Source organism: Bicyclus anynana, chromosome 5 (assembly GCF_947172395.1).
Source record: "Bicyclus anynana chromosome 5, ilBicAnyn1.1, whole genome shotgun sequence".
Classification (NCBI taxonomy): Eukaryota; Metazoa; Arthropoda; class Insecta; order Lepidoptera; family Nymphalidae; genus Bicyclus; species Bicyclus anynana.
The window spans coordinates 6,478,108-6,499,874 of NC_069087.1; the positions used below are offsets into that span (position 1 = coordinate 6,478,108).

A 21,767-nucleotide genomic window follows, 5' to 3' on the forward strand; every position below is an offset into this window, starting at 1 on the left:
TTGAACGAAGAATTAAATCGACAAATCAAGTAAGCTATCTAATCTATCGGAAGAACTTACTATGACCATAATATAAATTGGCCGTATATATGATAATACGCATGATAATAACAAAAATTAATACTTAAAAAGTAATCTTACCGGGGTCCAATATAAACACTCTAATTTGTATACTCTTCTAATTAGAGTAATCATGGTTACAACTTTACATAGACACAAAAAAAGTAATTCAAAAGACTCCATCATTAGGCCGCCGACCAAAAGGAATAACCATTCCCTTAATCATTATTCTTAAAGACTCTTCATTAAATTCCTTTTATCTCTCCCGGGATATTTCCTTCGCTCGGCATCAATCACATTCACTCCGAAAAACTCGTTGGCTTTATTCTAAACTCTCATAATAGGTAATGAAGGTTTTGATCGTCGCGGGCGGCTGGCTCGGGCCGATTACTTTGAGAGGCACAATGACTGCCGCCTGTAGCCAATGCTGAATTCTGAAAAGTTCCTTAGTCAGAATCCATGCTAGATACGGGGCTAATTACGACGAAACTTTTGTAGATAGACACCTGCGCGGTGCCGCGGCTGCCAGACAAAGAGGCGAATTATCGCGGGCTTACAGCCACGGATATTTCGCTACGGGAACACGCACTTTAATGAATGGTAATAGGAGTCCTTTTCGCGTAACTGTAATGGCCGTCAGATGATTGGTTGATGCTGATGATTAAAGAGAAAGTTTATAATTGAAAAAAAAAATGTAGATCCTTTAGAGGATTTGATATAGACACACAATATGAACAAAAGGGCTCTACGAAAGTTTACGCGAATCTTTAGGTATACATACATATATTTAGCTAACAGAACCTCGCAGTTTGAACCACGTACTTATAATAAAATGTAGCCTATGTTATTCTCTGATAATGTAGCTTTCTATTGGTGACAGAATTTTTAGCAGATGAAACAAAAAAAATTATGTACCATGGTCCCCAATTCGGGTATAAAGTTCTTGGAGAAATGGTTATTTAGTTAAGTGACAGTGAATTACGAATCCTTAAAATGTGCGTGTTCTGACACGCGCTAGTCTAGTTTTTTTACTATAATAATAATAACCCGTACTTTAATGTCAGCTCTTTACACAACACAGATTAAACAAAAATACCTTAATAATATTTTATACTTTATAAGTCGTAGTGCACTAAAAGATATTGTCAATGCCATTTATTTTTTTCTTTTTCATGTTTTCGTAATTTAAGCTTTGAAATAATATTAAATTTTAATTTTACTCAATGTAAATGTGTTTTAGATAACCGCTGAATTCGGGAATCAAGGCTCAAGATCGTGATATTAAGATTTTCTTTCAGGAGGCCTATTGCTATAATCCGGTAGTAGACGTTCATCGGCTGATTATTATTACGATGATATTAAATATTGTATCGTACTGAATAAAACATAAATAAACATAATAAAGTCACTTACCGGTCCAAACTGTTCAAAGTAATTCTTTACATCTTCCAGCGTTGTGGGTGCTGATAGCCCTCCTACGAAGATTTTCTTTGTCCTGGTCACCATCTGGAAATAAAATTTAATGTTAGAAATTGTTTTACAAAAATATATATCGATACTTATAAAACCTACTATGTAAATTATGCTTCGATATGTTCCGATTTCTAAAAGTACTCAGAAATTATATTTCTGAATTTATGAGGCAAAGACGTCACAAGGATTTGCCAAATTTTTTCGGAAAATTGTTCAACAAATTAAAAATTAAAGACATAAAATGATCTTTATCAAAGTAATGCTACTTGCTTCGATAGAACTGACGATTAGATATTTAGTGGTTGTTGTCTTCAAACTAGGTTATCGGAACGTATCTATTATCTAAGGTAATTTATTTTTACATATTTAATAATAAAACGAAGGTTTTAATTATTATGTCATTATCGGGAAGCTATCAAAGATCGTATTTTCTCGAATATTTATGGATAATAACGAAGTAAAAAAGCAGAAGACTGGATAAGAATAACCGTCGAGATTTTCAGACTTATCAATGGCAAAGTAACCGAAGCACGCTTATTAGGCTTTGTTTTATAAAGATAATAATGATACAAATGAGGCTTTAATTTAATAAGTACTATCAAATTATTAAAAAATATCTGCTCTACGTATAAATCTAAGTAAAAGAACTATATTGTAATACTATTTTCAAAAGTGCCTACTTGAATTAATGAATTTTGAATTCAAATTTATTTACAAGAGTCCGTTCAAAATAAATTCTTCTTATCAAAATTTATCCTTTAATCTCCATAATATAACGGTATCAAATGAAAACCTCATTCAGAAAACGTACGTACATGACGTGGTGAGCGGAAAATCTTTACGTCAATATTTTATACGAAATTAGCATCTTTGCATACGGTGTTAGAGTCTTAAATTGCACGATAGCATATGTTTCCCGGTGAACGTGTCCAAGTGGCAGTCTTTCCCCACAAGCACGCCTTTTCCCTGCAAATCTTGAGTATGACATCCCGCAGCCTCCCCCAGTCACGTGGGCTCTCCAACTCAAGGTGCTTTCCGTTCGTTTAATTATACGACTATGCGCATGTAATTAAGAACAGTTTTGTATTTACGTGCCATGTGGATTATTCTTGAATTTCATACTTTTCGGAGCATTTTTGACGTGACAACGTGATTCGATGAAACCAGATACAAACTCGAAAAAAGATGACGTCATGCGTCGTTCCCTCGCTGTAGGGTTGCCAACTTTTTTTACGAGAAATAAAGTATATCTCACTCTAGGGTTGCCAACGTTTTTTTACAAGAAATAATGTATATTCTGGTCTATGAAGATTATTAAACAGTATTTTAGAAAAACGAACATTTTTTTTGCAAAATGCAACCATACTATCAGTATTTTCTTATGACGTTGTCACGTTCAACTATCGTCAGTAAACCGACTTTACAGACAACCGATTTTTTCGATGTAACTTTTTAAACCAGGAGATAAAAATGGATAATTTTATTTAATTACGTGTAGTCAGTTAAAAAATAAGTTATTTAAATATAACTATTAATTCAATTAAGATACATATTTTTAAACTTTCATTAATAGAAGTGTAAGTTGTACGAATGAGAAAGGTACTCCTAATTAAGGTCCGAGTTACCTTCAACATATTTTGAATGCCATTTTGCAAGCAAGAGATACAATTATAACATTACAGTGCAGAAATTCAATTACAAAACCATAGAACTGACGATGGCAAGAAATAAAACTGATCATGATTGCAGAAAATGTATTAAACGAAACCGTTAAACAACAAAAAAGCAACTAAAATTCCAGCTCGGAGATGCAAATATTACAGAAAATATACCGGCAAATAAAAATTGAATAAGAGGCATTCATTAATGGGATTGTAAAGGGTGCCCTCTAGGGAGCGAGTGTCAGGTTTGCCGGCCACGTCAGCCGAAACTGTTGGCAATTACCTTAAATGTGGACAACGCAGTTCATTCCACGGGGAAAATTATTATTCGCCGCATACCCAATTTTTGCTTCGCTCCAAATTGGAATCGGTTTGTGATTGCCTAGATTCATTATCACCGCAGCGATTGAATTACAATTTCTATTGTTTCTACCACCATATCATATATCAATGAAATTATTTGACTTTAAAATAGAAAGGTAAAAAAACGGAACAAAAAGCATATTTTCGGTATACGCGTCAGGATTGCTGAACCGACGATCTGAATAGACAAAAGCACCCTGGTCACAGAAATGCGGGCAGTTATATACAGCTAGTTCTCCATATTCCATCTATTTGAAAAATATCCTCTAGTTGATTAAAACAATTGAATTTATTGAAAAAAGAGGATTTATAAAATAGTTTTTGAATATTATGTGCTGTAACATTACACTTTGAAAAGCTTTGTATCGATTTTTTGTGGATTATCACGAACTTTACTGTCAACGTAATAGTAAATAAATTCAATTTCTTAAGTTCAAAATTTATTGATGTATTGTAAATTATTTCTATTACTTTATGTTATTAATATCTATGTGTTAGTATAAATTGTAGCAATTATCATTCTATTAGTAATTATTCCATTGTGAAAATGGGATTATCGATTCTGAACCAATCTAGATCAATAGTCTAAATCTAGATCTATTTTGTAACGATGTTTTTATAATTCGAAATTGTCTCGAATTCATCTTTTTCTATAATTTAGATAACGAGAGGTAGCGACACTGTTGTGTTATAATATAATAGTCAATAGTCAATATTTATTTATTTTCTAAATTTCAGATATTAATATTATAAGATAATGGTGATAATATTAGTCGAAACCTTCCAAGGGTTCCAAAGCGCATTGGTCCGAGAAGAGCCCACAACAAACCCAGCCAGGTTTTTTCTTTTTTAGTTTGTCACCATTCAACAATAGGTATATAAGTAGCCAGTCATTAACACTGTAATACGACTTCTATAAGCTTGCGTTTAATAAAATCATCGTCAAAAAATAACGTTACACTTCGACTATAAAAAAATAGATTAGTTTAGTAACAAAGTATTAATAAACGATACATAAATTCGATCCATTTCAAGCGAGATGAGAATCCAAACAGGAGTAAAACTCGTGATACAAAATTTCCGAACGCGTCGCGCAAACATCGAGCACGGCGCTCGTCGCTGGCGCTCGGACAAACGACATTACCGCCCCCTCGTTAACCGTACTCGGTTACTCGCTGTCATTTTGTTGTGAAAAATACAACAATTTAATTTAGTCTAACTTGACCACAGGCAGCAAACAGCGAATGGCCGCTGCGATGAAAAGCTACACACATCAATTACGGAATACAGTGGCCTGTCCCTTTGCCGCGCCGGTTGGCAACTTGCTCTAACTCAATTCATAACATGCCACTGACAGTGCATGTTGCACTGGCGAAATTTTCACATTTTCACCTTTATTTAACACGCCCGTGTACACGTTTCGTGTATAATAGCGAGACCTAACAAAGCGTGAGAGCACTATTTGGTAGAAGTAATAATTTTTATGCTGAAAATATCAACATTTTTTTTTATTATTTTAACAGAAGTTTAATAAAATAAATTCATTTGATATTTTGCGTTATTCGCTTACTTTTAAACAAAATTTTAAATAGCGGAGATCGAATTCAAGATCTGTTGGATTCAAATTCTAATTCTTAAGCTATTGTTAGTCTCACATTTTTTTGTTTCATATATTATATTTATCGCTTCTGTTCTCAGAATTGTCTACAACGTTCATACATAAAATATGACAAAGGTTATATAATTTTCTACATTCCTTTTATTAAAATAATAATATTAATTAGTTTGGCCGTTCAAAGTGATAATACTGCCAACATCTTGGGCACTATGCCCCGCTGCGGTGGATTCGAGGCTGTAGATTTAATTAAAATTTGGGAATAGTTTTCCTTTTTATTTTTGTACTATTATGAAATGAACTAAAATAATTTTTTAATAATTTTATTAAATAGCCAGGCATTTTATTAAAAAATACATAGAGATACACTTTAAACAGAAGCAGTATATTATTTCAATTGCACAGTCAATGCAACGTATGATCATGATCACCGGTGGACGTATAGTATGCGCCAAACTTCTAGTTCTAGTTCTGAAGTTGCGACACATCGAACTGTGCAGACATTATAACTATTTATTGTTTACTGCGAAGATAAACGCCTCGTGTTCAAAGCGGACTTGAAATTTGGCGCGCAAACACCTTTTGCACTCTGCAGTCAGTGACTCTCTCTCACTCTTAATGTCTTCAGTCCACGATGTTGAAGTCGCCCAATAATGCTCTTTGTATTATTCCATCTTTGGACCTTTGGACTCGAACATCCATCAATATTTGGAACTATAAACCCCACTTATTGCCACTTTAAAGGAGAAATTGGTTGGACATTAGGGAGACTAGACTCGACTAGGCAACTGAAACGTAATGTGTAAAGTTAGGAATGCGTTTCGCATACTGACTGCCATAGTCTGTTATTGGGATGGCATCGCGTGATTATGATTACCACTTTTGCTTATGTTTCTTTTACATAAATTTACTCTGACTATACAACACTGTATTGCCCGATGAGTGACTGTGAGCTTTCGTAACTAAATTATCTACTACAAAATATATTTTTAGCTTCAATACATTAAGCGCCTTTTAAACTTTCAATAAACGTATTACAATTAATTACTAAGTCCTGTCTAAAAGGTTTTTTCTCAGCTTCTTTCACACGTTTCCTAACATATAACAGTTGTCATATTTTAAGAAGATTATAAGCTATGAATGTAAACGGTATTGGTAAATTTTACTTTCATAAAATTGGAAATGTTTTTTTTTTTCTAAAAAGCATTAGATTTTATAAAAATTATCTACATATTGTGAGCGTTAACTTTATATGTATAATAAAAGTTGGTATTGTTTCAATTTTATTAATTAATCGTGGAAATCGTCATGCAGTATTGGCACACATTTCACTGCATAACGATTTTCCCGAGCAGTTAAGCTACTTAACGTCCGATGGTGAGATATTCGAGTTTATCTTATTTCTCTGCATTACATAATGATGTGTACACTAGCTCGCAACCAGTAAGCATTCCGTATAGATAGAGGGATGATCCCGTCTCCTCGTGTCGCACACCTTATCTACTTCACAGCTCATTAGGTCGCGCGCAGGCGTCTGCCAACAGATCTGTAACATTCGTAACAATACAGAGACCGTATGTATGGCGAATGGTAATTCTGAGGCTTAGGTTGCCTGTCTCGCTAGTTCGGTCGGAGAGTCGTGACATAAAATAAGTACCTACTCTGTGGTGCTCGACATCAGGCGACGCAAGACAGTAACCGCGTACGTTCTAAATGGCAGACATTAACGGAACGTTATTGCTTCCCCGCTTCACCAACACTTGCACAGTATTAATCTATCTCGTTCTGATGCTCGCTATCTGTCGTGGAGATAGTTCCGAGAACATCTAAACTTGGCTCCGTCTCGCATTGTTCATTCGAAGTTGAGAGGATTTAAAACACAGAGACACGTAACGATAGTTGATCAATGGAGGACTTAACTCGCAGCATCCGTGCACAAAAGAAATAGTACGTACAACGGAGGAGTACGCTATTGTGGAAGTTAATTAATTTCATCCTAGATTGCACTTTAATAAAACGTCGGTATAAAACTAAATAAAATTTAATTCCAGTTGTCGCGTGTTTCATTCAATATCCGATAAAGCGAGCGCAAACAAGTAAATGCGAAAGAAAAAACGTATGCATGTAAATGAACAAACTTCTGAGTACTTCGTGATCTGAATAAATAACGTCTGATCGATGCGTTGATAAGGCTACGTGAAATTTAAAGAAGATTCGTACAAACGAAGACACAGATGATAAAGGTATGACGTAGCTTACGGGTACAGAGGTAATTTGTGATGTTGTAGGGGGTAAGCTATGGATCTGCAGAACCGATTTTGAAAATTCTTCTACCACTAGGAATCCATGTTATTTGTGACTGCTTTATTTTATTCTTTAAGTAACAAATAAGTATTAATTGCGTATTTGTGTTAAAATGAATGTTTTATTCCTAATTTGAAAATTGTCATCAGTCGTAACAGATGTTCTAACAAAAGTGAGCAGTTACAAATGAAGAAACAGGGGCTTACTTATGTCACCGAGCAATTTATTTCAGCGAGAGAAAAATCGCCCAGATGCATACCAGGGTGTGCTACTTCAGAAATGCTTACGCGAGCGCTCACGAAACAATGGGCGCATTTAGCCATCTAAAAAGAGAAATAGCTCAGCGCACTTGTCATCGAAAGCCATTCGAAACACATCGGAGTGACTCCATATACACAAGGGTTGCATTCATATAGTAAGGTAGGCATACCTACTTATTTCTTTTATGCAGCCGCGCCTAGCGAGTGGTTGAAAGCGAGACGCTGCGATGCCTTGTCGCGCTTCCCCCTTCTTGCTTAATGCAAAAACCTATGCTGTACCAAGCCTGCGCTATTGTCAAGATTGACTACGACGGCTTTGTCTCAAAAAATATGGTGAGACGTAGAGATTTTCTTACATCCAAGTGTAAAAGATTCAATGGCAGCCAGAAAAGCATGTTGTATAACTTGTGTACGGAACTTCGGAACTCTTAAAAAAGTCATTATTGTACCTAACGCGGTCGTTATCGAGATTTATCTCGCCTTTCATGTAAAGGTCAGATATTCTTTATTTTCCTTTTTTCTTCACATAATCAAATAAAACTTGATTTTATGTTTCGACTCAAATTATATGAGGGGAGGGCAAAATAAAAAGTGAATAATGAATGCGGAGGCCGAATCCGGGACCGCGCGACCGTAGCAATTATTTTGTTTCGAGTGCCATCAACATGGTTCGTTCTTTCAAATTTTCATACATTAGGCAAATGTCGAGAATGCGTAATTAGGGCCGAAATGTTGTAAGCAGTCGCAAGGTTGCCAAGAGCATTTATACGTCGAGGGCCTGGACAATCGGATATGTTTTAAGCGACCTTCGGGCTCGCATAATACGAGTAGCGACCGGTACTTTTGGTTTGAAGTAAATGTTACTTTGCCTAACATTATTATTTTTAATTTAATTTGATACAAAAATAACATAATCTTTACAGAAATCAAGACGTAAAAGTAAATTTTTTCAAAAAAAACTTTTATTCGGTGTCTGGTCTGGTAGAGATTTTGTCAATTATATACTGCTACTTAATGGTGTAAATAGAGAATTTATGCGACTTAATTTTTTTTTAAATTTCGAGGACCCATGGATTTTTTAGGTATAAAAATAAGCCTATGTTTAGCTTCAAGTTTTAATTTATCTATAGATGAAATTTCAGCCAAATTGCTTCAGTAGTTTATTCATGAAAAGGTAACCGACAGAAAAAACGTCTATATTTCTTACTTTCGCGTTTGTAATATTAGAATGGATTAACAATGTTGAAAAATAGTACGTTTAATTATAAATTTATAGTAAATAAAACAATGTAAAAGGAATCAGCTTACGTTGAACTACATACAGCAATATTCCGTATGACACTTGTAGCGTGGGTAGACCGTTTCGTCTCCACATCGGTCGATAGTGTTGACGAACAAAATAAGCTCCCCTCCGGGTGGGAGTGTGGTGTCAAGAGGCTATAGGATTAAACTTAAACTGGGTTTGCCCGCAGTTTAATTATACAAAAGGTATGTACTCGCGTACCACTTGCGAAAATGTGCTGTTTCTCTGGCACATAAGTTAGAAATTAGTTAATTATATCCTTTACAGCAACTGAATGGTAAATAGAATTTCTAATTAGACATGTAGAAAGTGACACCCGGCGATGATAATACGAGTGTGTTTCATTATTAATGCAAGAGAAAAACATAAGCTAGGTGCTTTTATAATAGCCTGAAGGATTACGACGGGATCATGTAATGTTTTTGAATTTTACTCAACTTTCCACGATGGCGCAATGCAGAATTAAACTTTTCCACAAAATAATTACTAACACATTAATACCGCGCATGTGTGCGTGGAAATATTAAAAGTAGTTCGTACTCGCCAGGATTGTTGTAAATTGTGCGTTCCATGAAAAAGTTTTGCACTTTTGTAGCAAGGGAAAGGCCGGAGTCGATAAATTTGAAGAGTACTCCTACAACGAGCTTGCTGAATGAAATAGGACCTTATATTTCAAGATTACCGGATCGTAATCTCCTTCGAAATTTAATAATGGGGATCATACGAGAGGGAATACGTATTCTTTCAATCTTACATTAAATATTGTATCAGCATATGAGATCAAACCGTTTCAGGTATAATAGGCAAATTTAATTTTCATCCATCGCTTGACGCAAATATCGTCCTTAAAACGATAAAAAACATCAAGATGCATTTACAAGTATTACGCTGATTAACTTAAATTGTTATACAAACTGAATTTCAAAACAAAATTTACGAACCAGGTAGCTAGGTGAATCAGGTATAATAATTATGACAACAAAATTCTATGTTAACCGTAAATGTTATCAATTAAAATCGATAGGCAGTTTATTGAAAACCAATATTTTATATCATTATCCGCCATACGTTCAATACATCATACGATATACTCTGCTCGTTATTGACGGATTAGCTATTTGTGGAACGAAAGCATCGAGCAATATGAGAGGACTGTATTAAACTTTTCAAAACAAATACAGACTATTGATCTAAGACTATTTTTAACATAAAAGTAGAACGTTGATAGACACGAAAGTAAGTTCGCGGAAATTTCACGATAAGCGGAGAGTAAAAATACTTTGCAGCGATTTTCAAGGAAGAGAAAGAGCAAGGATTGCAAGTTTTCTCTTTCTTGCGGATTATTGCATGGTACAGGTAGATTTGTGGAAATTCTCGTATAAATTGCTCTCACAGACGTGGCTTATGAAAATTAACCGTCTGGTAAAATTTATTCTACCAATGAACTTGATGCAAAATCGCCATCCGTTATTACGTTGTAAAGAAAAAAATAATAATAACTAGAAGTATTACTCATAAATTAAAAACTATAAAAAGAATACTTGATACTAGATCGTAATTTATGAATCTGATCAATATTCTAATTGTGTATTGGATATTTTTAAATGGGAGTCGAGACCTTAGAGTAAATTCCAATATCTCTGTTTGTTCATGTTAATCTTGGTAAAAGGATCCAAAGCCGTGCACTTAGGGACGACTACAACATCTATAGTTGTGCTTCCAAGTTGCTGGATGTGCGTACTCGCAACGGAAAGTGCAGTGTTGGTCCCCCACTAGTTGTACTTCGACCCCCCACTAAGTGTACTAACGAAATAAAAATTATCACAGGAACTGCTCGTAACAGGCTCGAACAATACCATCGTGTTAAGAAGTGCCCACAAAAGGTCTATGTCCAGTAATGGAGTCCAATGGCTGATGTGACAATGATGATGATGATTATATAAGTTGATTACTTATTTTATATGTAATTATTTTAGTTAGATCAGACGTAGCGAAAATTTAAAAAAAAACTAATGTCTGTTCCAATTCTGTGCAAGTGACTGCGCCGTGTAAGACCAAAAGCAGTGTTGATCATTCTTACGTCGTTGCCCATTACAGCAACAACAATCTTTTAGCGGAATATCGATTTAAACGCAGGTGAAACGTTTTTGAACTTGCATGTCGCGTCGCTGCCACGTCTGTTTATATTTCAAAGTCTATGTCAAATGAAAGGAATTTTTTGCTATGTTTGTTGTGAAAGGATTTGTGAAAGCGTCAATTAGTTTCATGTGCGTCTGTATGCGAACGAATGTATGAGAAAATTCTTTTCCGAAAAATCCGTCCTTAAAACGTCGTCAGATTAGGTAGACGCTGCAAGCTAATAAGGAACCCTTAGAGTCGTTTCGCCCACATCTTCTGCTTGTCTTCGGGCCTCATCAGGTGATGCTTCTGCGATCGCCTAAAACCCCCGGTGATGCACATTAAGAAAAGCTAATAACTGAAATTCGTGGCCATGTTTTGATGTCTAAAAATCATTAAAAGTAAATAAACGATCTTAAGTAATAAGTGTTTTATAAAACATATGCTTGTAAAGTATCGCTAATTTCACCAATTTCAATATCGTAATGCATTTCATTACGCACATGTGCCGTGATGTAAAGTTTTGTATGAGACGTTTAACTGTGTTTTATCTATCTTTTTAGCTTATTACAAAAAGCAGTTTTATGCTTTAAAACATAAGTACAGATCTAGCTCTCCATTTACTCTTTGTCCCCTTTCTAAGAAACTCCATATTGAAAGAAAAAGGACTCGAAATGAATCGGTGGCACTAATTGCTCAGCCTATAAGTCGGATACGTGATTCAATACACTGGCGGGTCGAATGAATGATCTGAAGTGGCGTCCCTTGCTTGATGACAGAGCCACCCTCTCCCTTTCGGTGTGCGTTTGACGCATGATTTATTCCTTACGATGTCGCATTCTATAGATCGAACAAACAGAGGTCGTCTGCGGTTCATCTAATACATTTAAAATCTGTTATTTAATATTATATTTCTTGCCATCTAATTATTTTGTTTACAGATATTATAGAACTACAATGTATTTGTTTTCAATGTATTTCACTGTCAATGAAAATGTTAATATTTTTCGAAACTGACTTACGTAAACCTACTAATTACCTATATGACTACGGATCAGGAGATTCTTGGGTGAGACTGAAATTCCCTTTTCTATAGGAAGAAATGTTTGACCCCATATTCGGCTGATTAAAATGACGATGATGACTTAATTGATTTTTTGACGTGACACCGTCTTATAAATCGATGAAGCCGGCGCAGCCGAAAAAAGATGACGTCATGCGTCGTTCCCTCGCTCTAGGGTTGCCAACTCTTTTTACAAGAAATAAAATATATTCTGGTCTATGAAGATTATTAAACAGTATTTTAGAAAAACAAACATTTTTTTTGAAATATGCAACCATATTTTCTTATGACGTTGTCACGTTCAACTATCGTCAGTAAACGGACTTACAGAGAACTGATTTTTTTAAAGCGATATTTTTATAAATAGTATTTTTATACGGAGTTAAGAAAAAGATAATAGACTACTAATATAACAGTCTATAATAACAGAATACTAATTCAAAACTATGCCGTCATATATTATTAATAAATTGATATATAAACGAAGTTGATAATAGATACACTGTCCTGTAAGTTGTACTACCCGTACGTACTTCAGAAACTCAATTTCAAACTTTAACACGTAAGTGACACTTAGGAACCTGGTATAGTTCACATGAAGTTTATAATATTATGTTGAGTCATAATAATTATTAAAAATAAGGTATTGAATTTTAAAAACGTAAAATAAGCAGCTGGTATGAAAAAGTATTAAGATATCAAACAAATTTGAAATATAAACTATATATCATCTCGTTTTAAAAAAGGAATAAAAATAGAGAGGAAGGAAGAGAGAGAGTGAAAAGAAGTAAGTGAGGAAGAAAGAAAAAGAAGACAGTTTTCTTCTTCGTCTTTCAACTCCAGCTAGTCGTAAAGAGTGTCTTAGGATTTGGTAGGTACAACAATACTCCAACTGGAGTTAAGAAACTTCCGAACCTTACCCGAAGAGCTATTAAGGCTTGAAGAGAATAAGTCAAAGTCAAAGTTTATTTATTTCAATTAGGCTTAGCATACAAGCACTTTCGAAACGTCGGCAATAATAATATTAGAAATATTACTATTAATAATCGGTCGAAAACTTAAAATTAAAGTTACGAGGGTTCCAAACGGACCTTGGTTGAAGAAAAACCCAAACAAACTCATTCTTTGCGTAAACGAATTTGAGATATATCTTCTGATCTGTCTTAAACTCCGTGGCTTTAGTAATCGTGTTGTTCAATATATTCAAATAACACGATACAACACAGACAGACAGGTATAGCGAAAGACATATCATATTATTCGGGAGTTCTCAAGATCAAATAATTACGTACGTACGAACAGATACGCATACGACTGTATATAATATATATATGTACAGTATATACATATTCATAAAATGTATAAAATACGTTTATGGTATATCGAAAGACATATAATTTTATTCGGGAGTTCTCAAGATCAAACAATTACGTACGTACAAACAGACACGTTTATGACTGTATAAAATGTATATACACAAGATAGTGGCAGACAGACATGAGTTTTACGAGTGGTGAGGCGTAAAAACTTGTCAAGAGGAACACTTGAGACTTGCATTGTCGACCTGAATGTACACATGGAATACTTTTTAAAAGTGACTAAAATCCCCAACATAATTATCGTCATAAGTATAAAAATATAATATATATGAAAATATTTTAATATATACGTCTCATTAAAACAAATCGAAACAGTCCGCAAGTACTGTTCAGGTGGACTGTTTCGTTTTTGTTGATGAGAAGTATATAAACCCAAAAAGTTTTTAAATTTTTTTAGTATTAGCTCGCCATCACGTATTTGTACAGCGTGGTGGGTTTTAGCCCCATCCTCAGACTACCATTACCTAGATTCATATTCATTACAATAGATAGTTTAGTTGATAATAAAAACGGCAAGCCGAAAGTTAAGTTACATTATCTGTATCGATATGCGTACTCGTAACTACGAGAACAATAAACATAAATCTTAACAGCTACAAAAATAAATCTTACACTGTTGAAATAAGTTTCAAATAATTTACCTAATGGGACTTTTGTTCTTTTCAACTACACAATTTGTCAGAACAAAATATGTTGAGTGTTTTGTATATAATTGTGATTGTTTAACCGATTTGAAAACAAAATTGGTCATCAAATATTAAGATAGGTATTTCTATTTTTGTTCAATTTTCAAAGTTTGTAGACATAATGTTTTTTCTGAATATAATGATGTTTATGTATTTCTTGTATTTCATACCATAATATAAAAACTTTTTTCTCCCACTTAGGATTAAAAGCTATAAAAAGCTACGCATATGTATTCCATACATGCGTAGCTTTTTTTAGCCTTATGAGGTATCTTTAATAGTATTTTATTTTCACAGCATTTTTCAATCTTATTTTAAATTCAATATAATTAATTTTGGAAGAATTAAATTATACTAAGAGTAACGCATATTATTCACAAACGCAAAATTTATATTAAAGACATGTTTGTCAAATTAGGAAAATTACGATAACGAATCGAAAGTTCCGCGTTAGAATGGTTTTGAAATTCGTGAAAGTTGAACCCCGTAGCTAGGAATACGTTAATGGGATGCGCTTGTTTGCATAATTTGAATTTAATATTAAGAGGTAATATTTTTGTTTTTGGTGTAATAAAAAAAAACACAATTTCGTATTCAGTAAATCTGCAGCTAGTGCCAAATTGAGGCTTAAGTCGGGTTGCAGTTAATTGTAATAACCTTCTGACGAGCGAGCCGGGTCGGAGGAGGGGCGGGCGAGGGGTGGGGGGTGAGGGGTGGCGAGGGAGCAGTGCGCAAGCGCATCGGGCCAGGCACTCGAGCACGCGCTGCTTGTGGAGCGCCCTCAACGGCCACTCGGCGCTCGCCGCGTCGAATTGAAAAGATACCTACGCCGACACCGTACTGAATATTCGCCCACGTATCAAAACCGTAAAATGCAAATCTATGCAGTGCTTAGCCGAGCCCGCGTTTCCTCAAATGCAATCTGACTCGAATTATCATACACGAGTACTTAGCGAGGCTGCCGACATTGTAAAATATAATACCCACTCCCGGTAATATTAAAAGTTCAAATGGAAATATTATTTTAATAATGAAAAATGTTGCTTTAAACGCTCGGTGGCCGCCTAATCCGCTTTTATTCTCTAAGGGCCGTAAGTTTAATTTAAATATCTTTTTCCCCTGCTTATTAAGTGTGAAACTGTAATAGAAACCTTTAAATACTTTAGATGGAGTTAACTTTTTGTGGGCATTACAATTTGTTAGCTGCTCATTATCCTACTAATGTTATTTATGTGAAAATTTGTGTTTGGATGTTTATAATGTTTGTGTATGATTTGTTCAAGTTTTGGCACACGGCTTAAAACTTACAAGTTCCCTGGTCTGTCTGTTAACACTAATCTCTGAAATTCTGAACATATTTTTATATAAATTTTATCGGTAGATTGAACTTCTTTGAACAAACGAATAGAAAGACAAAAGCCGCCCATATTTTTCTCCAAGGTCCAACACTAAATTAAAATTAATATTAGTGTTTCTTTAGTAACTTTTAACTTCAAACAAATCCCCCTTTTTTGTAGAAAAAAAAAGGCTTGAGTGAGCCATTAAAAATATGCTGACGACTGTTGATTGTTGATGATTTAAAAAAAAAACTCTTTTCAAACACCCAATATGTAACTCCATTATGAAATTCATGACCGTAAAACAGCTTCGAACGCCTGAGTTCGCGTTAGAGTATTCAGTTAAGTTGGCCTCTAATTTGGCAAATGTATACAATCAAATTACAGCGTCCATCTAGTTGAGCTAATAGTATTTCGGACACGTTAATAGAAAACACAAACGAATGTGGATGATATAGAGGCGGGGGTCACAGGAGGGAAGCTTCGCACCCACGCTGTATAAATACTCGTACCGACCGAACAAACTTGCACATGTACAGCGCTCCAATTTATAATGCGGACAAGTAACACTGAAATGGATTTACAGCTGCAAAACTGCTTGTCTTTGATGAGGGTCTATTTTGAGATGCGGGCCGAGCGTACAGAAACATTCCAATATTCGAACCAATATATTATTATTACGTACGAATCCGAATCGATTCCGTGTTATAAAATTTATTACGCACTCGTCTCCGACGTTTCTTATTTGTAAACAGGCGCTTGAGCAACTCGTATTGGGGCCCTCGATAATGTTTGATGTCTCGTTAAAAATAAAATCGCTCGTAAATTGACACGAATAAATCCGTAACGCAAGTAATTTGTCGACAGACACGTCGGGGGGACGGTCTAGAAATAATTTTCTGACGTTCGATACGGTAGGAAATTATGATTAAAATTTTAATGAGATTAACTAGAAACGAAACGTTGCGGGCTTAAACTTGTCGGGAGTTGATTAATTTTTTCTAGGAATATCCTTGCATAAAATTATTTTAAGTGATTGAAGCGTTCTAAAGTGTATGCATTAGAGGGGTTGGTGTGTTCCGAAAAGCTTTCGTATTTGTTGAGCACGGCATTAAGCCTAAAAGCCGGCAGACTAATGTTTCGGTCTCCTACGGTTTGTCGCAGATTAAGGTGGCATGTTTAAGTTTCGTGTAATCTGTTGTAGGCGAAGTCCGCAGTGTCTTTTAGGCACGAATACTCAGTATGCAAGCGTTTCGCTGCATATCCGTCGTACGCGACCACGGAAGGAGTTCCGTTCACAAAATACTATGTTTATGTTTAGTTCTTTTAGAATTCCTCGTCGCAGTTGACTCTTCGTGCCGACACGCTGCTACAGCGCTCATAAATATTGTTATGCTTTGAAATGTTAAGCAATAATAAGCTACCTACATACTACGTTAAGAAATATACTAGCATATTTGAATTTGTAATCCTCAATTTGAGTGTTTACCTTGAAAGGTTTGAAATTGGTAAACTATTGCTCAAGTGGACAATATTTTTCATTTTTCTAAAAAAATCTAGACTTCGTTCACTTGGGATTCGAGGTTTTATACGGCTAACTTTTTTGGTTCAGTTATTTACTGCTGAGCTCAAGTCTCCTCTCAGAGTGAGAGGAGTTAGGACAATAGTCCAGCACTCTGGCCCAATGCAAATTAGCAGACTTCACACACGTAGAGAATTAAGAATATTCTCTGGTATGCAGGTTTCCTCACGATGTTATTCCTTCACCGTTTGAGACACGTGATATTTGATTTCTTAAAATGCACACAACTTAAAAGTTGGAGGTGTATACCCCGGACCGGATTCGAACCCACACCCACGGGAATCGGAAGCAGATGAACATAATATAAAGATGTTAGCGTGTACGAGCGTCTGAAATATAGATCAAAATAAAAAATAAAAAGGTTTCTGTGTTTACTCCTATTAAAGCACATTTTTATTTGTATTAATCAATGTAATAAACACACGGTTACCAGTCTATTATTATTTATGTAAAGACATCAAACTGTGTGTAGTGGATTTACTAACGAGCGGATAGTATAATTCGAGATATTTCGACTAATCTCCATTTTAAGAACGGGCGTGTCCTCCAGCCTTGGATTAGGGAACTTGCGTGACACTCATTAAGTAGGAATTAGGGGCGAGCCTGTATCAAGAACCGCGCCGAGAGTTATATGTAAAGGGTATTACGCATGTTTACGTTAAATCACATCATAAAACTTGTACGATTCTTGTGTTTATATAAAAATAAACATCATAAAAGTTTACAATTACAAGTGTTAATTTTTTTACACCTTATTGTTTACCCTAAACATTTATTTGACTGGGTTATTGTTTTGTGGTTTTATAGTGCCAAAAATTTTACTGTTTCTTTTTCAAGAAAGCTTCCACTTGCTTTCTTAGACGTCGTAAATTTGGCACAGAAATGGATTTTTACTCGGCGCTAACTAATGCGATTTTCCGCCTTTCTGTCCCAAGTTGTATTCAAATTGGTCGTTTAATATGTGTAGCTTAAAGTTAACCACATATTGCAAATACCTGTGCAGTTAATGCCTACTTAGTAGCGATAAAATTTATGCATTCAGATACTTTATCATGTAAAGCCATCGAAATATATTACTGCGGAATGCATAATAATATCGGTAAGGATACTTACCTATGTAAAATGTGTTCATCTTTTATTTTAGGAATTGCATTCAATTCTGTCAACCAATGAGAACCATTTATGATGAGATGGAAAAGATCTTTTTACTTTGTAGCAAGTGAGAAAAGCGTTTTTCTTATCAGTTCATATTAATATTCATGTTAAATTTGAAACCTTTTTATTATTTTTTTGTACAGTGATTTTATTTTGGAATTTTCAAGATTTTATTCTGTAAAAGTCGAAACCGCAAATCTTATTTGTAATAACCTTTAAGCATATTGAAGTGTTAAATTTATTTATAACATCAAAAAGCTATTACGTTCATCAAATAGGAGCTTACTAATTAATTTCTCATAATATGTTGTCAATATGGTATTTCTATAATCCCTTTCGAGGGGCGTACCTAAGTCTAACACAAATCCTACTTAGGAGTAACTTTCATTAAAGTAGACACTCGCTTTTGATGGCTGCCACATTGAGGAGCTAAGAGGAGTTTATTCAAACTTTTCTACTTATTAACTTGCCTATTAACGGTTTTGGAGTAGCGTTGACAAGCATTCATTTGGGAGTCGTAAATGGAATGGAAAAAATAGAAAGGGAAATCTTTCTTGGATCGGGTCGGCTGAGCGTGGTATTGGGGTTCAGCTATCCGTTGTAAGCCGCGCCGAACGCCTAATCCCCGGGCTCGGCTAACGCCGGCGGTTAGGCCCACTACGTAAATTTGTGTAATTTCGAATCTAGGCCAAGTGCCAAGGGATCGAGCTGCTTCGCGGCAATAGTGATTGATATGACGCTATAACGAACCGCCTTGCTCCGTTTCCCCGCCCTGTCACTCGCCTACGCTGCTCAATGCATTTGTAATAGCCCCCTGCTCTGTCTTTAGAGGATATAATTTGAAAATTTACATGAAATATTAAAGCAGTTATGCCTCTGTTTTGGTTGGGGAAGGTTATGTTTTATTTACAACCTGAATAAGTGAGCAACGTTGAAAATACTTGTCGTGCCTACACCTTAATGACGATTGGAAAAGTTAACACGTATTCGGTGTAGCATTTATAAATAATATAATCTGTATATAACTTTCTAATGTTTTATTGTTTTAGAAACCACGTTAGGCTGTCGTTAAAATCATTATATTACTGCTTTTCTGTTTTTTTTTGCTATTGACATTTTACGTTATTGTGTATATACTTTAAAGTAAATACCAAATAACAAAGTAAAGTTTTGCGTGTAAAGACCTAGAAAAATTATCTGAAATCATCAAATAAACTCAATTTATCAAATAATCCTAATATAAAACATTATATTTTACAAACCCAATTAATTTTTTCTACCATACCGCATACGTAGGACAATAATTCTAAATACCAGTTCAAAACATTTCACGCATTTTATACAAGTAGACATAACAATGCAACATATAACTGAATTTAACCCGCAAATATTTGAAATATTTTTAATAACGTTAACTCGTAACTGCTGAAACAAAGAATGCCCAAAGCTTAACTGGTCAGCGGAATATGAGAAACTCAATTTGAAATACGAATAGCTATGTGAAATTTTGAGGTTACTTTCAGCTGACTCAGAGAGTTATGCCATAACTCTAAGTAGGTATCATAACTAATACAAAATGCAATCGAAATTGACATTGGGCTAAAAATGGTAATCTTATAAATTATTAAAAGCATCAAAGATAAATGTTTTTAATAGATAACACGATGGACTTTGGAGAGATTAGACTTGCGTATGAGTTTCTTGTGAAATTTGGTTAAAGTTTTTAATGATACTTCTAAATTATTATTATTATTATTTTTTTGAGTCTATTGTTTTCCGATTACAATATGATAGATTTTAAACTAGATATTTCTTTAATTTTAAAGGCAGGAATGTAATTATTTAGGAGTATCCTAAATAATTATATTCCTGCCTTTAAAATTAAAGAAATATCTAGTTTATTTAGGAGTATCCTAAATAATTATATAATTTATATTATAATTTGTCAAATGGATTATCTAACACTGAAAGAATTTTTCAAATCGGACCAGTAGTTCCTGAGATTAGTTCAATCAAACAAACAAACAAACTCTTCAGCTTTATAATACTAGTATAGATAAAAAATCCTTATCTGCAGTAACTCAGAACAAACTGTAATTCCAAATCTGATACACGGACACGAGTAAATCGTACAAACGTACAACAGGAGCGATAGAAGCAAAACCCCCGTCAGTTTTGTAAATTACAATAAACTGGAGTACCAGTCCGTGGCCAGAATCCGTGATGCCCCGTCCTGCCGCGACAATAGGCTTAGTCCGGCCACACTGGCGGTGCAGATGTGAGCTCTCGACACCCATTAACTGAAACATCACTGATATAGATGTAGCCTTTGGGGATTCTGTTACTCCGAAAGCTGATGTAAGTTTGCCTTCGGATACAATGATAGTCGAAACAAATGGTTAGTTTTAAAACGTTGATACATATCTTTTGTTAATATATCCTACTAATATTAAAAAGGCGAAAGTTTGTGTGTAAGTGTGTAAGTATGTTTGTTTTTTTACGCTGCAGCTACTGAAGGAATTTGGAATGGAAAATTTATTTTACTCTGGATTAACACATAGGCTACTTTTCATCCCGGAAAAATCGATGGTTCCCGCGGGATTTGTGAATACTGAATTCCATGCGGACGAAGTCGCGGGCGTCCGCTAGTTTTTTAATAATTTTCTTTAGTATTATAAAATAATAGTGATACAAAGTTTATAACTAGCAGTTTATAACTTAGCCAGGTTTTATTTATTTGCTTACTTTCTTCGTTCCTGGTTGTGCTTTCAAGTGAATTTCGATTACCGATACCAGGCTTAATTACCGGGTTCTTCAGTGACAATGATGTCTGAATTACTATAAGTTACACCTACTAGGTGTACCTACATCTCGTGTTCTACAAGTTGTCACAGAATTGATATCAATTTTTGGCTGGTGGGAGGCTTCGGCCGTGGCTAGTTACCACCCTACCGGCAAAGACGTACCGCCAAGCGATTTAGCGTTCCGGTACGATGCCGTGTAGAAACCGAAAGGGGTGTGGATTTTCATCCTCCTCCTAACAAGTTAGTCCGCTTCCAGCTTAGACTGCATCATCACTTACCATCAGGTGAGATTGTAGTCAAGGGCTAACTTGTAAAGAATAAAAAAAAAAAAAAATTAACATTTAGGGAGAATGCAGCATATTATAAAACAAATATATAAGTAACATAGAATCATAGAATTAATACGAATTTGCTATTGATATACAGTCATACCTTTCGATCAAAAGTACTCTAGTTCATTAGTCAATCTCTATAATACACTAAAACACAAAGTCCTTTTTAAGAATCACTGGATTATTTACCAAGTTATATTTAAAAATGGAAATTGTACTTTATTTTCATGTTACTAAATGTTAAAATTACCTGAATAACCTCAAATAAATAA

General features: G+C 34.8%; 1 protein-coding gene across 1 annotated transcript in view; it reads right to left on the reverse strand.

Annotated features, from left to right (window-relative positions):
• LOC112046921 (uncharacterized) overlaps nucleotides 1-21,767 on the reverse strand; it is a gene marked incomplete in the record, with an annotated part of 744,411 nt that overhangs the window by 225,413 nt on the left and 497,231 nt on the right. Inside the window, 1 exon segment of the mRNA XM_052881817.1 lies at nucleotides 1,474-1,566. Coding sequence (XP_052737777.1) covers nucleotides 1,474-1,566 — 93 coding nt within the window.